The following is a 16,980-nucleotide window of genomic DNA, read 5'->3' on the forward strand; positions in this document are numbered from 1 at the left end:
AAGTTTGTTTGTGCTCCCCGCCCTTCAAATATTCTCCCCGATAGATCCGTTTCACTCAAGTATATATCATGTCACTTCCATTTCAGCTTGCTTTTAATTGTATTTCAGAGAAAGACAGAAGAAGAGATGGAAAGAAAAGCCAACGAAGGCTGAGGATGGAAGAGACTGAACTCCATCAGAGAAGTGGCAGGGGGATTGTGGGAAGCTTTGGGAAGAGTGTTCGAGCAAACCTGTGATCAGCAGAGAGGCCTAGTGAAATAACGACGCCAACCCACCCCCCCTGAAAATGCGAGCCCTAAGCGTCGGCCATTACACTCGCTCGTGCTTCTCTCCGTCAGCCTCAGCCCCCTCTCTCCCACGCGACCGGCTGTTTGTCCCTCTGTACTTTTATTCGCCGTTGAATCATCTCCAGGACGATAGAGCAGTAATCCTCAAAGGGGCGGCCCACCTGTTTACATAGCTTCTGGGAGTCGCGGTGATGAGTGACATGAGCTGATGTGGGGGGGCGGTTGGTGCAAAGCCTGAATAAATTGTTGCTGCCTCTCCCCCCCTCCCCTCTCCAATCGTGTCGACGTGACGACAGCGAGGCAGCGAGACCGCAATCGTCAGCGGTCGCCGTGCCAGCCCGTAGCTTGTCTGATGCGGTTCTTTGTGAGGTGAGGATTCCCCGCGATTACCCAGCAGGCTTTCCTAGCAGAACGCGTGGGCAGGTCCCTTCCCCTCCAGCACTTATTTCCCCCCTCTCCTCTCTCCTCTCTCGCCGCGCTCTGCCTCGCCTGCACTGCTTCACACTCATGTTTGCTTTCTGAGACACAGGGCACACAAGTCCATCCTGCAGCAGGAGGAAATGGTGACCTAAGACGGGCCGAATGACCCGCTCGTCGTTAAGTATTCTTACGAGACACTTCGGGCCTGTCAGACAGCACAGGAGGGTCAGAGGTAAACTGACATGAATAATAAAGCAATATAAATTGCTTCAATTCTTCTCATTTTATTTTGCGCTTATCAATAATTCAGCAGATTATTGACTGTTGGCAGCATGACTGGACGGGTAAGGCAATGTTGAAAATGGGCGTCTTGGACTCTTGGAGTCTTACTTCTTTGGGTCTTGGCTTTTGGCTATAGCAAGCTTGAAGCAAAAAAGAAAAGAGACTGTTTTCAACAACCAAGCAAAGGAGATGGAAGAAAATCCTCCTCCCAGGTCCAGCCACCATTTTGATTTCAGTGACTTGTAAGTACAGGCCTGTGGAGCCCACAGGGGAGGCAGCAAAGAGACGTTTTTATGCACTTCTCAGCAGTCGGCAGAAGGAAGCACATTAGCGTGTGTCAGCCCGTATGATTTGACCACTGACTGGGCTTGCCTGTGCTTCATAGCTCTTTACTGATCTTCCCACCGCTCCATTTGTATGTACACACTCCCCTTTTGCCAGGCAATGAGGACACAGGCTTTAGGCAGAAGTAGGACTGGGTGATATACTGCAACAATAAATATCGAATCCTATAACAACCTTCCCCAGCATGAGGTGCATTGCCTTTCTTTTAATCTGTTTTTCTTTACTTATACTGCAACTGATGCAGTAGCAAATATCCAAACTTGAGAGGCAGCATGAAATACTTCAGGGGAAAAAAATCACTGAGATCTACTGGACGTTGATAAGACAGGTGGTACAATCATGTGAGGGGTTTTTGTCAATTGCATGATGGAAGCCACAAGGCCATACTGCCAATTGGCTCTGATTGAATGTTCATCACCACATCAGGTATAATTACATGAAGGCAAAACACCACATAGTGTGAGGCATAAAGTAATGAGTTCTCCAAAAGTGCTTCTCTAAAGAAACAGTGTAAATAAGCCTGTCCTTGACTTCTTCCTCATTCCAGGAATCATAGCCTCTAATGGAAATCTGGCTATTTACAGCTTCTGCAGTTCCTCTCTTCCAGCTCCAGGAAGAGGCACTGCAGGTCGGCAGCCATTTTGTGGTATTCCAGCCATAAAGGTCCTTGATGTGCTGCACAGTATGTGCTGCTTTGGCTGTGGTGCCACTCCTGGCCTGGTCACCTTGGCGCCTGACGTACACTGTGCCTTCGGCCTACCTTCATCCATCACTGGGCACTGGACGAGGTCAATCGGAAAAAGATTGCGGACAATATTGCCGGACAATTACAGACCGCTGTGTGCAATGGAGGGGGCAGGCTCTTCTTTTCATGAGACATCCAACGCTACCAAACATTAAAAAATCAGACACAGCGTGCGAGAGCCTTTAATCTCAAAGCTGGCAGGCGCCGACGGGAACTCACGGAAGCAGACAGTGGCGAGAAATTAAAAAATGCAGGGGTGTTCTGCACAGAGGCCAGGTGCACTGGGTATTGATTTCTGGCTACTTGTTCTTTATAAAAAAGAGAACTCACATGTTGCCAGGCCTGATGAGTGAGTGGTCCAAGGGTTATTAACAAGTTGCATGAAACCCCCACCCCTGACTGTCTGGAGCAGGACCACGTGTCCTGACGAACAGAGAATGACCCAAACTCCAGAGAATCGGTTAAGTTGGAATGTGCCCTGACCCAGGGCTGAATAGAACAGACGAAGAAGGGGTATGACCACAGTCAAATTCAATTCAATTCAATATTATGTGTATAGCACTTTTTACAGAAGACACTAAGTCACTAAGACACTTTTTAGTGTAACAGAAGGGCAAAAAGGCCCCATGCCAGAGCCCCAAAAAAGAAAGTTCATGAGGTAAACACCCTCAACAGTAGCAGGGAAAAACTTTCCAATGGGAAAAAAAAGAAAACTTGGGAGGAACCAAGAGACTACAAATTCACAAGACCAGAATGCAGCACTTATACAGGTATGGCACTTGCTCAGTAGGCAAATAATACCTAAAGTTGACAATCTGTACTTAGGGGTTTGAGCTGTGAGAGAGGAGAGTTCCAAGACAAAACAGAGTAGAAAGAGCGGGAAACAGGCGCGCGGCCTTGACTAAAATTAGCAGGTTGTTTTGCCCTTTGCTGCCACGTAGCTGGTGAGTGCCCACACGGCAGACTGAGTAATTGTTTGACTCTGCTTCACAAATGGATGGAGGCATGGGGAGAGTGTGCGCTGGTCCAGTGCCAGCCAGTCTTACGCAGAAGCCTGCCTGCCCGCACATTAAACCTGGCGTGCACGTTAAAAAACGCACTGATGCGAGCTTTCATTCTGACACGCTCGCGGGAATACTGCTCGGCTGCTCACATGACTCCCAACACACAGCCTTACGATGAAACAGGCCGTGTGCGGGAGTGGGGGGGTGCTGCAATTAGGAGGTTGTTAGCCAGTTTCATGTTCTGCCACTCACAGGTAACCCATGCAGATGAGTGCTGAAGGCCTGATGGACATACAGTATACACGCGCATGCACGCGCACGCACACACCACGGAATGTTTTTCCGTTGGTTATTTATTTCATTACACATTAGCAATTGCAAATATGGCACTTCACATGGGAATAGAAATTATGTTGATTTAAAAGAAACACTAGACCTTTTGTTTTTCTATGAAAAAAAAAAAGAACACTTGTGCAAATGTGCATTAAAGCAAATGGGAGCAGTTGACATTTGCGCAAAATGTACCTTGCATGTTGTTGGCTGTTCACGAAATTATCCATGCGGGGCTTGCTGAAGTCAAGTGGCGGCACCCTTCTCATAACTAACACCCCTGAAAACGGCAAGCGTTCCGCCTAGCCACATGCACATTAGTCTCTCCGATGGCTCACCATTCAAAAAGCCTGGCCGGAAAATAGACACGTGATACACAATACGGAATGATAATACAGAACCTCTTCCCTAGGGCTGAAAAACAAATGACTACTGCAAACTGCAGACCAGAGAACGAGCTCCTCTGAATGTCATTCAATTGCACACATATTGATATTATGTAAATGCACTCACTGGCCACTTCATTAGGCATATTAGGCATATCTAGCCCCCTTTGCCTCCAGAATTCTAGAAGGTGCTGCAAACACTCCTTATGGATTGTGGTCCATGAACCTCCCATTTCACCGATTCCAAAAGGTGCTGTATTGGATTGAAATCTGGGGCCATTGCTGGTCATTGGAGTAATTAATTCATTTTCATGTTCGTGGAAGCATGCCGATTATTCATGGTAAAGGCACATTATCCTGTTGGAAGTATTCATCTGAAAAAGGGTACATTGTGTCCATCAAAGGATGCACATGGCCAATGCTCAGTTTATGCTGTGGCATTAAAATGATGCACATTTGGTATTAAGGGTCTAAAGTGTGCCCAGAAAACATTCCCCACACCATTACACCACTGCCACCTTCCTGCTTCTTCGACACAAAGGATGGATCCATGGATTCATGCTGTTTGTCAAATTCTGTGTCACATTCTGACCCCTACCATCTGCATGTTGCATTTGAAATAGAGGTTTGTCAGATCAGGCGACATATTTTCAATCTTAAATCATCCAGTAACATGCCAACTGTAGCCTTGTCTTCCAGTTCTTAGCTGACAAGAGCGGAGCTTGGCATGGTGTTCCACTGCTATAGCCCATCTGCTACAAGGTTTAATGCATTCTGCATTCTGCCCACCACTCTGTTATTAAAAAATCTGTTATTTCAGCCTTTCTGTTAACGTGAACAGGCCCATCTCCTCTGACCTCTCTCATTAACAGGACGATTTCCCCCACAGAACTACCTTTCCCTGGATGTTTCCGCTTACTGCACCAGTCTCTTTATACTCTTGAGCAGTTTCTCAAGTTCGGTCCTCAAGCCTGTTTTTTTGTTCCAGCCACAGTTGCCATCCCTGAGTTATAAAAAGCCATTTATTGCTCTTAATTAGACACATTTAATGTCAAGAGGGATGATTTACCCTCATATGCCAAATTCGGTAAGAAGCAGGCCCATATTCCACATCCCAGGGCAAGTAAACTCAGGTAAAGGAATGCTTACATTCTCTTATTGTGCTATAAGGCGAACGGTTTCTTGAAGAGAGGGCACATCTTAATTGGTTACATTATACATAGAAAGGTGGATCAGCGGAGTCCTAATTAGTCAAACTGTGGGCACCCAAGTTATTAAACTAAACCATTAGCAGATGTACAATGTACTTATAAAAGCCGCTGTAATTTCTACATGGTGAAACTAAAATCTATTGAAAAAAACCTGCACTTTAGCCACATGTGTGTGAAACCTAGAGTTCTGGAGTACAAGTGCAATGGACACCAATGGAGCTCATTGCATATACTACTAAGAGCACCATGGCAATAACGGTCAATGGTCAATGACTGATTAAAAGATTGTAATTGATTTGTGAATGGAAGAAAAGGGATCCCTGTGTGTGCACTCTCCGGAAAACTCTGGCTGGGATGTGCACACTTCATGTGCAGTATGGAGTTGTGGTAGTGAATTTGGCTCTCCATGAAATCCTGCACTTCTATCAGGAGCCAGGAAAGCTAATGGGGCTTTGACAATTGGGCGTCCCCGTGAATAACGGACTGCCCATAATTCACAGAGCATGGGGTCTTACGTAAATCCTGCCTGTCCCATTTATTTTTCACCTCTCGTTAAACCGTCACTGCCGCCATGTAGCTTGTCCTCTTGTGCCAAGTGGCACTCCAAATAACGTCAAAAGAACAACAGGCTTTTAAGCCATGATACCTATAACATGCAGAAAAGCCTGTCTATGCAGATAATTACTAGATTATACTAGGTTGTATTGAAATAAATACTAGGTTGTGTTGTATTTCTGTGTCTATGGTCATAGACAGGAGTTAAGCCTGCTAAATCCATATATATTTTATCATAGAGGCTGGAAGCAAATGGTACGCTACACTCGCAAATGTTACCATTAGCCTGTAGGCAAAAGAGTCTACGTGACACACTCAAACGCTGCTGTAATGGTTATGCACCCCCACTCACACTGTCCTTGGAATGTTAGCTTTGTTCAAATTAAGGTTGTGGGAGTTAATTACAGGCTGTTTCAGGATAATTCCACCGACCTTGGTGACAAAGAGTATAATGGTAAGCGCATTAGCCTGGGCCCCATATTTCAACGAGCTAGGTGCCCGACAAGAAGCATAGGCAAAGGACATTTTGGCTCTACTCTACGGACCGTTTTCTGCCTGTGATGTAACTGCCCTGCAGTATCTGACCTAACTCCTTCCCCACGCTCACATGAAAGGCAGTGAGGAAGGAGAATATTTTTAAGCATTCCCGATGAGTATGTTCTAAGAAAAGTTTGTAGATTCAACATGTAATGCAATGACTGGATTTGGAAACCCTTAAGACCATACTGACCATTCCCGACAGTGTTCCTGCTAACTGCCACTAGTCTCCTACCGGGCCCTGTATTTCTCTTGGTTAGCGTTTCCCATCAGCCTGCAAAATTAATGTCAGTAAACAGATGTAAAGTGCAGCTAGCCCAGTTCAAAGAAATCCTTGATAGGTTCTTGGAAAGAAGGGACAATTACAGACAAAGGACTGCACACCTAATTATTTTCTATTTCAGACAGGGTCAGAAGACACTGTGACACCACATCAGATGCTGTCAGTAAGTCACAGGTTTGTAGATGTTAAGTGTGTCTGAGACCCACACACACTCACACACACAGGTGAGCACTGTGTCACAAGCTTTCACGGACTGGTCACTTGACACACTATGTGACCGAATGGTGTGAGGTCAGTCACACAGCGTTAGAGCAGGCAGGAAACGTTCTGCATCCCTCAGGAGGCTACAGCTTCCTGGGGGTATTCTGGGAATCTAGGTAGAAGCTGGCATTATCAAAGTTGTCCCGAATCACAGCCCATGAGGCATGGCATGATGTCAAAGTGGAAAGAGGAGGTCAAACTGACCCCATTGTCAGTGCCGTGAGGCAGAGCACACCCCTCTGGAGAGCACAGATGATATTCACTTCAAATATGAGTGCTTGCGGTTTTGGCATGAGTTGTACACCGTATCTCTCTTTTGCCAAGTGCAACAGGCATTGGCCTACAAATGGACTAACTGCTGTGGTAATAATGGTGGTAAACAAAAACATATTAACTGCAATGTAGGCCATGTTGTGAGTGTCAGTTGCAACCCACAGGATGTTTGAGGTGCACTGATCTTCAGATCGCCATGCCACCTTTCTTCTTCTCTAAAGCAGGGCCAGCACCACATTTCACTCATTACACTGCCTTGGCCTATCCTTCAGCCAGTGTTGTGACTAACCGCCCTCTGGCACTGAATTCTCCTGGACTGACCCACTCCATCACAATGCTATTTATGTACTGTCAATTCATGATTTATTCAAACACCACAAGCAACTGTTCAAGACACACAGAGTGGAACAGGGGGAAGTTGAAGTACCTAATGTAAATGAAGAATCAAAACCAGGCTGGAATCAAATCCCACCTGCATCTGGATGTGAATATTTGAATTGAAATGAGCTTGCTTCGTACAGCTGCTGTGTTGGGCAATATGCAGCTACAGGAAGTGAAGAATACCGCTGAAATATAATAGTGTCCCCAGACTGGCAATACGCAGGCAGTTTGAGGCTCGAGCAGAAGAGGACTGCCCTCATCACCCATCGTTGTGCTCGAGTTTCCTGGGGCAACAAAGCTTCAAAGATTAATGACCCAGGTATTAAACAGATAAAGCCATTTCAGCTGGCACAAGGAAAAGTGGTGGAATCACTAATGTATACAGTAGTAGTGTCCACTCTTATTCGAAAAGGCCAATGTGCGTGAGCAGGTTTTTGTATTAGCCGAGCGCTATGACATGCGATTCAACTACTTAACTCACAGTGGCCTTCAATTAAGACCTTGTTAAGTAGAATCAGGTGTTGTACGGCGAGGCTAAAACAAACACCCGCATCCACAACAGCCCTTTTCAGATTGGAACCCCTGGTATATACTGTATGTGTATCAAGTAAAATTAACTCCAAAAAATGTTTTCAGTTGTTTCAAAATGGATGAATGATTCATTTTAACATTTAGATTTTTCATTGCTACAGCCATGAAGATATTCCTTTAAAGCTTTTAAAAATAGACATTTTAGAAGTACAGCATTCATTTTTCACATAATTAAATACGTTTTCTCTTGTACCCAGAATCTCCTTGTCACAAGCAAATTACTGTGATGACCTACTGGCCTGACCTCTGACCCTTTTACATTAAATGGCTGAGATGACACGCACCAGCAGCAAATCCATTACATCAAGGTCAACCTGGGCGTCTCTGCTTATCACATCATTGACTGTGGATTTACGGCGTGGCGACAACACAGAATTACTTCATCCGCTCACTCCCTCCGCCTCACCAAATCACAGCCAGCACCCAACAGCTCTACCTGTCAGCCTCAAATTAATTTTAAGGCTTTGTGTAAACATCAATAATTGTCTGAAAATGAACTCTAGGGAATGAATATCAAGCAGACAAATTGACTGCCCTTCGGACAGAGATTTAGGAATGCCCATTATGCCAAGCAAACACTCTGCCTGGGGTTTCTGGCATCGCACGGGTCCATCCTAGGGACATTTACTAAACACCATAAACAGATGTCCTAGGGACATTTACTAAACACCATAAACAGATGTCCTAGGGACGTTTACTAAACACCATAAACAGATGTTAGATGCAAATTCAGCAAAGGGAACTGCGAGTGAACAGCACAGAAGAGCTGCTGAGGGTGCACTCTGGAACACGGCCATTGGGACAGACCTGCAGTCGCAGAGCTGGCTGGCTTAATTACATATTGTTTGGAGGAATTTATGGAGACGTCCGCAGATGCTCGCGAAAGCAATTCATAAAAAGAACAAGAGGTGGTTAAAGCCCAAGGCGGGAAACATTGTAGCCACTTTAATAAGGGAAGGGTCAAAAGCAGGTGAATTTACTGACTGGTGTACATACATATAAATCAATATTTATAAGACCTTCAGTTCATATGGGTTCCATTTTTGACCCTGAGGACTATACTCTATGTGAAGGACATCACTACCTCCCAAGTGAATTCTGGATGAGATGCCTTCACAGAAAAGCTCTGTGAGGTTCGACACATCAGTGCCTCCTGCCAAAGCACCTGAGACCGCTAACACCCACTGGTTAATAAGGTTAGGCGATCCCTAAACTGCATGCCCCTCAGCCTAGATTAGCAGTATCTGAGCACACTGCTTCTACATACTCGCTGTGAAATGCAGTCTCACGTCTTCAGCACAGGGACTAACTGACGGCCGGACACGTGTTTAAGATCATGTCAGCGGCTGCCTTGTCAGAATATGACAGCATCAAGTGAATATTTCTGAACTGAACCTGAAAGAGGCGGAGGGGTGTATGGAATCAGCCACTTGGGGCGATTCGATTTCAGAGGAGGCCCCATGACTCCTGAGTGACGAACGGTCTGACATGAACACAGTGTTCTTGAGAGATGTAACAGGCACAGATATGGGAATATGTGACATACAGTATGTGACCAGAAGAAGTTACATGTGCTGTTGAGCTGAGCCAGCCGGTAAAATGCTATACGTAATATGTGTTGACAAAATTGTTGGTACCCCTCTGTTAATGAAAGAAAAACCCACAATGGTCACTGAAATAACTTGAAACTGACAAAATTAATAATAAATAAAAATGTACTGAAAATTAACCAATGAAAATCAGACATTGCTTTTGAATTGTGGTTCAACAGAATCATTTTAAAAAACAAACTAATGAAACAGGCCTGGACAAAAATGATGGTACCCTTAACTTAATATTTTGTTGCACAACCTTTTGAGGCAATCACTGCAATCAAATGATTTCTGTAACTGTCAATGAGACTTCTACACCTGTCAACAGGTATTTTGGCCCACTCCTCGTGAGCAAACTGCTCCAGTTGTCTCAGGTTTGAAGGGTGACGGCATGTTTCAGCTCCTTCCACAGATGTTCAATAGGATTTAGATCAGGGCTCATAGAAGGCCACTTCAGAATAGTCCAATGTTTTGCTCTTAGTCATTCCTGGGTGTTTTTAGCTGTGTGTTTTGGGTCATTATCCTGTTGGAAGACCCATGACCTGCGACTGAGACCAAGCTTTCTGACACTAGGCAGCACATTTCTCTCCAGAATTTGATAGTCTTGAGATTTCATTGTACCCTGCACAGATTCAAGACACCCTGTGCCAGATGCAGCAAAGCAGCCCCAGAACATAACCGAGCCTCCTCCATGTTTCACAGTAGGGACAGTGTTCTTTTCTTGGTATGCTTCATTTTTGCATCTGTGAAGATAGAGTTGATGTGCCTTGCCAAAAAGCTCCAGTTTTGTCTCATCTGTCCAAAGGACATTCTCCCAGAAGCTTTGTGGCTTGTCAATATGCATTTCAGTCTCCAGTCTCGCTTTTTTATGATTTGCTTTCAACAGTGGTGTCCTCCTTGGTCGTCTCCCACTTTGGCTCAAACAACAACGGATGGTGCGATCTGACACTGATGTACCTTGACCTTGGAGTTCGCCTTTAATTTCTTTGGAGGTTGTTCTGGGCTCTTTGGTTACCATTCGTATTATCCGTCTCTTCAATTTGTCATCAATTTTCCTCTTGCGGCCACGTCCAGGGAGGTTGGTTACAGTCCTGTGGGCCTTAAACTTCTGAATGATATGTGCAACTGTAGTCACAGGAACATCAAGCTGCTTGGAGATGGTCTTATAGCCTTTACCTTTAACATGCTTGTCTATAATTTTCTTTCTAATCTCCTCAGACAACTCTCTCCTTCGCTTTCTGTGGTCCATGTTCAGTGTGGTACAAACCATGTCACCAAACAGCACAGGGACTACTTGTCACCGTTTAAATAGGCAGATTGACTGATTACAAGTTTGAAGACACCTGTGATGCTAATTAGAGGACACACCTTAGTTTAACATGTCCCTATGGTCAAATTATTTTCAATCTTTTCTGGGAGTACCATCATTTTTGTCCAGGCCTGTTTCATTAGTTTGTTTTTTAAAATAATTCTGTTGAACCACAATTCAAAAGCAATGTCTGATGATTGGTTTTCAGTAAATGTTTATTTATTATTACTTTTGTCAGTTTCAAGTTATTTTAGTGACCATTGTGGGTTTTTCTTTCATTAACAGAGGGGTGCCAACAATTTTGTCCACGTGTGTATCTGTATATTTATATTCTCCAACACATACTCTTTCCTTTCTGCTTGCTCACCTACTCCTTCCTCACTCCAAGGAATTTAGGAACTAAGTCCTTCTGGAAAATTCCCTAAATGTGATTCGTGAATGAGAACAGGCCAAAGTGGATGGACAGAAGTAGATGGAGTCAAACGGTTCCATGGTCAATGTCGTTTGACTGATGTGTCGAACCTCACAGAGCTTATCTGTACATAACCCTCCCTTTCTCCATTTTAACCCACATTATGACATTGTTGATTTCCTAGTTCACCTATTGTCAGGTTCCAACACAGTTGTGAGGACCTTACAAGTCCTTGGACACAGTATATTTTTTGTTGCTTAAAAAGTTATTTTAAATAGTTTACAGTTCCATTTCATTCAGAATTATTGATTAATTTGAATATTTGCCTGCATTGTTATACAGCAGTGGTCCGATTCAGACCCAAGAGTACAGTTGAACTGCTTCAACTGATCAATAATCGCTGTGCTACTCAATTGCTGTGCAACAAAAGCCAGCAGATCCCGTGGCTCTCTAGGAACTGGACAGAGGACCACGGTTTTACATGAAAGTCTAGGAGATCAAAAAGGAATGAAAGTTGTGGTGCAAGAATTCTGGTTTTAAAATCTATATGCTGGCAGGGAGCTAATAGGAAATTCCACAGGGCCAGTGGGCTGCAGATAGATAAGGAGCAGGAAGGTGGGGGTCGGCCACTTAAGGTATGTGTGAGTGTGTCTGTGTGTGTCTCTCAATGGGGGTGGCCAAGCAGACCTCATGCTGACATCCTTCTTTAAGATCACAAACTTTGCAACAGACCTGGCTTCTTTACTTTTTGGTTTGAATTAGAAGTTAGTATCTCAGTCCTGCACCTTGGTCTGGCGTTCTACTTTTAATCACTGGTTTTTTGGAAATGTTGGCTGTCTTCAGGTTTCTCAAGCATTTTGGGAGGAAGCAAGCTGGGTTTTTTTCATTCATCAATTTCCATTTTGACTGTTATGTGTCTCGCTTTCCAGACAATGCATTCACGATAGTGTTGAATATATATGTTACAGGCCTGGCAGATTATCACCAGAGAAGATGCCCAGCACCTAGTAATGCGCGGCAATAAGCTATTGATAGCTAGCTGTGCTAATGTTCTTCAAGTTAAAGGCTCAAACAGACCAAAATGTAAACACAACATTGAAACAATTTAATTGGTTGCTAGGCAGGGATACACTACATGTAATATATTTGTGACTATGGATTCAAATGTGACCTCTTAATGTTTTATTTTTTACGTAATGTCCTGGAGTGGATGGGCATGAATGCATTTTTCATACAGTAAGAGTTGCAATTATAGAGGTATTAGTAAGGATACAGGGGTAAGCCAGGAGTGTAAAAGCAGTGCCCCTGGGAAGAGTCAGATCTACGGATTGTTGAGAACCAAAGCAGCTCCAGGTAACGGTGTCAATATCGCACAAAGACGAAGCACACCATGCCAGAAAGAGACTTCCAATGCACCTGCTGTGAAACATCAGCAAAACCAGCTCCCTCGAGCGCGATCGTTCACCGAGTAATTCAATCAGCAAGCATGTGGAAGGAGATCTGACAAAAAAGCTAGAGGCTGCAGTGAAAAGACTTACTTTTCAGCATAATCTTTGACTCTCTTCCAACAGGAGATGAGGCACACCTCCGCTCAACACTTCCCAAGGCACCTTTTCACATTTATTTTGTTCTTGGATGCGGAGCATTCAGTTTTTGTAAACACAATAGGATTATGTGGCGAGGCCTGTGATCCTCATAAATTGTACGAGAACAAGGCCCAAGGCCGTTTTCACATGATGTCACTCGGAACAGGACGTGGAGTGACTCTTTCTGAAATCGGGATAAAACATAACCAGCAGTTTGTAAGACGGGTCACACTATAACCTTATCTGGATGCCTTCCTGTGCCTTAATGTATTAGGATGTCTGCAGCACCTAATGCTCGCAACAAACCTGACCCTATAAATGGATGATGAATTTGCAGTGATATAGTTCAGGCTCTACTTTGGCTAAAATGCCTGCAGTGACACTAATCTATTGCTCGGGGGGGGGGACGAAAACGTTTTATGACCACCTGGTGAAGGCAGATGAGAAATCGGGAGCGTAGGGCACAAAAATTCATTTTACCAACCTGAGGTGTAGTCTGAAAGGGAAAGAAATAGCTTCACATTTCAGAACCCTAGTGCTTTATGTGTGTCCAAAACATGAAGAAAATGCTTTAAACAAGACATTGTCCCTCAACTGGGCATGCAGGTTGACAGAGCATGCGTGCTGCATGTATTGCAAGGGAACACTGGGGGGAAGTAGAGGAGGCGGAGGGAGTGGTCAGGGTCAAAGGACAGGAAGAAGAAGTGAAGGACGAAGACAAACCAGAGCTGCTGAGGGGTGGTCATGCAGAACAGAACAATTTGTTTCTTCAATGAACACCCCACATAATACACCCAAGATGGAGCGGGGTCTAATGAAGCGCTAGTCAACTCCACCTCCCGTGGGCCGCAGTGTCTGCTGGTGTTTGCTCCTGCCGTGCGCTACACCACCAGATTTCACTCATTATTTTACCTGCTTGGTTCAGATAAGCTAACTCGTCAAATCAGGAGGTGTTGCCCAAGGTTGAAACAAATGCCTGCAGATACTGCGGCCCGCAGGACGTGGAGTTCAGTAGCGCTGGTCTAATGTGTGGAATGTTCATTGAGGGAAATTTTTCCATTTTCTCTCAGCTAGGTGGGAGTTTTGCCATCATCATCATCCTGGTCATCATCATGGCTACAAAGCAGAAGGGGTGGGGCATAATGGAAGGCGGAGGTAATAGTAGGAGTTGAAGGATTTTTGGTTTTGGCCAATTGACCAATGGAACAATGTCAGTCAAATTATTAATCCAGCAATTTAAAATATGTTTATTGTCAACAGCAGCAGGACACAGCCAAGACACAATGTAATGTTCATATTGCCGTCTCCATGGAGACCATGCTGCACAGTGCAAGTGCTAGGATAAAGCATTCGCTGGACAGAGTGAGCAAGGTTTCCCTGAGGCATCGTCCTGGCAGACACACAGGCCGGCTCGTACAGAACAACTTCCAAGTCAGAACAGAATGTAAAGCCAAACAGGACGAAAACTGGAGTAATTCAGGAAACAAACAAAAACATTAAAAGCACAGGACGGAAAAAAGACAGAAATCCGTTTGTGGACAAACCTTCAGGTTCCGCATGCTCTTTGAGGACGACTTGCTTCAGGGGGCAGCAGAAGATTTCATGACACTTAGCACGAAAGGGAGACTCTTTTTTCCTTATATCCGCAGAATGGATGGAGTCCTGCCGCAGCATAATGTACTCCTGGGTACCTGGGGCGTCGTCATCCTGGTCTGTGATCACACCACAACAAAATGAACGGAGGTTAGATGGTGCTCCACACCAAAATCAAGATCAAATAAAACATTTGGAAATAAAACATAACTAACCAAGTGAGAGAGAAAAAAGGGGAGAGGAGCAGATCTGTCAGTAATAATTAATAAAAAATAAATGTCTGCACAGTAATACTTTCAAAGGACTCAGGTGACCAGTGCCTATATACAATAATACACAATAAAGGCCAACACACAACAAACATGCATATTAAGAATTGTGCCATGTCTGTTTTCATGGCAGTACTGTGTGAGTACAGGGCAGCCAGTAGTGTAGTGGTCGATCCGCAGTGTAGCCACGATAAGATCCGCACAGCTGTTGGCTCCTTGAGCAAGGCCCCTAACCCCACATTGCTCCAAGGGGGATTGTCTCCTACTTAGTCTAGTCGACTGTAAGTCCGCCAAAATAACATGTAATGTATGGTCAGCGATGGTGTCAGGTAGAGGACGAGCAGAGGTACTCCTGGAGAAATAAAGCCACCAATCACATGAACTTTCTGATGCTCCTGCCAGAAGCACACACAAAGTCCTACCAAAGATACCTTCTAGAATATTCCAAAAAGCAATCAGCCCACTTAACCCCTTATGGGCAGATGCGACGTGCACGTTACATCTCCCTTAACAGATGGATGCAACCTGCATGTTAAATCTCACTTAACAGACAGATGGATTGTCAGTGTTGTATTTGATCATATGACCGTTTTTCAAGACACATAATCGTTGAAATGCATTGTGATTCCTAAACCTTTCTATGGGTATATTATAGGATGCCTTAGTCAATAATGGGTTAAACAAGATGATATTTTTAGATACAGAGCTGTCATATCTCTTTTTCTTTAAAAATATCTTGTTTTGTACAGGCTTTCAGACTCTTGTCAGGCAGCTCTTTTGCTTCTATTTGGAAGACACAAGAAAAAAAAGGAACTGGAGAAGAATGGCAAAAATAGATATGTCAACTAAACCCTTGTTCATCAGCCAATTATAACTTGCAGTTTCTTCCCAACAATAACCTCACCATGACAGCACTACGGTTCAACAATTCACTCACATACACTTCCTGCTTCAGCCTTGCAGTTACATCCATACACTTCCTGTTTCAACATTGTAGTCACACAGAGTGCTTCCCAATACTTGGAAAATGTATCCTCCTTTCCTCCACTCCCACCTCATCTCCTCTGTGCTCTGCACAATTTGTCCTCCTTCCAATGTCCCAGCATTGGAGGAAACAAGTGAAGTGGCTTCAAACTCAGCTCCTCGCCTCATCATGGCAAAAGCTACATTGATGTGTGCTACCACAATGTGTGCTTCACATTTCTAGGTGACATCATCGTGCTTACGCCCACAGAGATTGAAAGACCATTCCACAGAATCAGACACTATGCAACTTTAGTAAGAGGAGATGGTGGAGAATTGAATTGCTCCAATTGTGCAAGACATTTAGCCACATTTGTGCGCGGTTCGGTAGGTTATTAGCACACATAGCATTCTACCGGAAGGCTAGATTGCCAAAAACAAAATGTCAGCTTGTTTTTTGTGGCTCATATCATACAGACAAGTTTGGTAATTTAAGAAGGGTAAGCATGAATGCTGCTTCAATTAAAATGACTCATAAATAAGCATGGCTTCTACTTGCTTACATGCATGAATTCATTTATTCAACCAGCCATTTCCAAAATATGTATTTATCACCAACACATTTATTTCAGATTTTACAGTGGAAAAGAAATGTTTTGAACACTAAACACTGGGAAACAATACTTAGATAATACAAAGTTACAAATCTATTAGTCCTGATTACACAGGGTGAATTATGGGCCAAATTACTTAACTTCACCCTATAAAATAGTGTCTTGGCGGGAACTGCAATGTCAAGTACGTATTTATATAACGCCATGCAACGACTTGAAACTTGCAACCTATTTTGCAGCTTTAAATGGGATGACCATGTGTATGATCTGTAATTGGCTTTGAGTCTTTTTATGAAATTATGATAATGCTTATGATAAGGCAATTTCATCAGCAGTCGCTGTCGAACTTGATGACGGAGAAGCAAATAAGCGACCAACCAATAACCAATTTTCTTCACACCTCATTTTCTCCTACTCACATAGGCTGCATCTGAAACAGAAGGCAGCTGCTTCACTGCCAAGTATGTCCAATAGAAAATAAGATTTTAATTTGTTGACGACTGGACTCCCTGGCATCAACAAATAAAAATCCCAGCCAATCCAGTGTCCCCAAATGATGGTCTAATGCCCAGCCAACTGCTTAGTTCAAGTCCCAGAGTCCTTTGTGACAGTGGTTAAATGATGACAACCATGTCCTCAAGCACAACGGGGTGATTGCCTAAGGTTTTCTGCAATGAAATGACTACTGCTCACTCCTGTGTGCTGAAGAGAGCTAATTTTATAGGGTGTGACTAAAGGGTTGAGGCAGAGG

The 16,980-nt window shown here is 44.0% G+C and overlaps 1 protein-coding gene across 4 annotated transcripts in view; it reads right to left on the reverse strand.

The window, feature by feature from the left end:
- Nucleotides 1-16,980, reverse strand: part of LOC133133775 (fibroblast growth factor 13) — a 111,892-nt gene that overhangs the window by 43,901 nt on the left and 51,011 nt on the right. For all 4 annotated transcript variants that reach the window (XM_061249972.1, XM_061249974.1, XM_061249973.1 and 1 more), the window contains one exon: nt 14,335-14,502. In XM_061249972.1, coding sequence (XP_061105956.1) covers nt 14,335-14,502 — 168 coding nt within the window. The remainder of the gene's footprint in view (nt 1-14,334; nt 14,503-16,980) is intronic.

This window comes from Conger conger, chromosome 7, assembly GCF_963514075.1.
Source record: "Conger conger chromosome 7, fConCon1.1, whole genome shotgun sequence".
NCBI classification, from domain to species: Eukaryota; Metazoa; Chordata; class Actinopteri; order Anguilliformes; family Congridae; genus Conger; species Conger conger.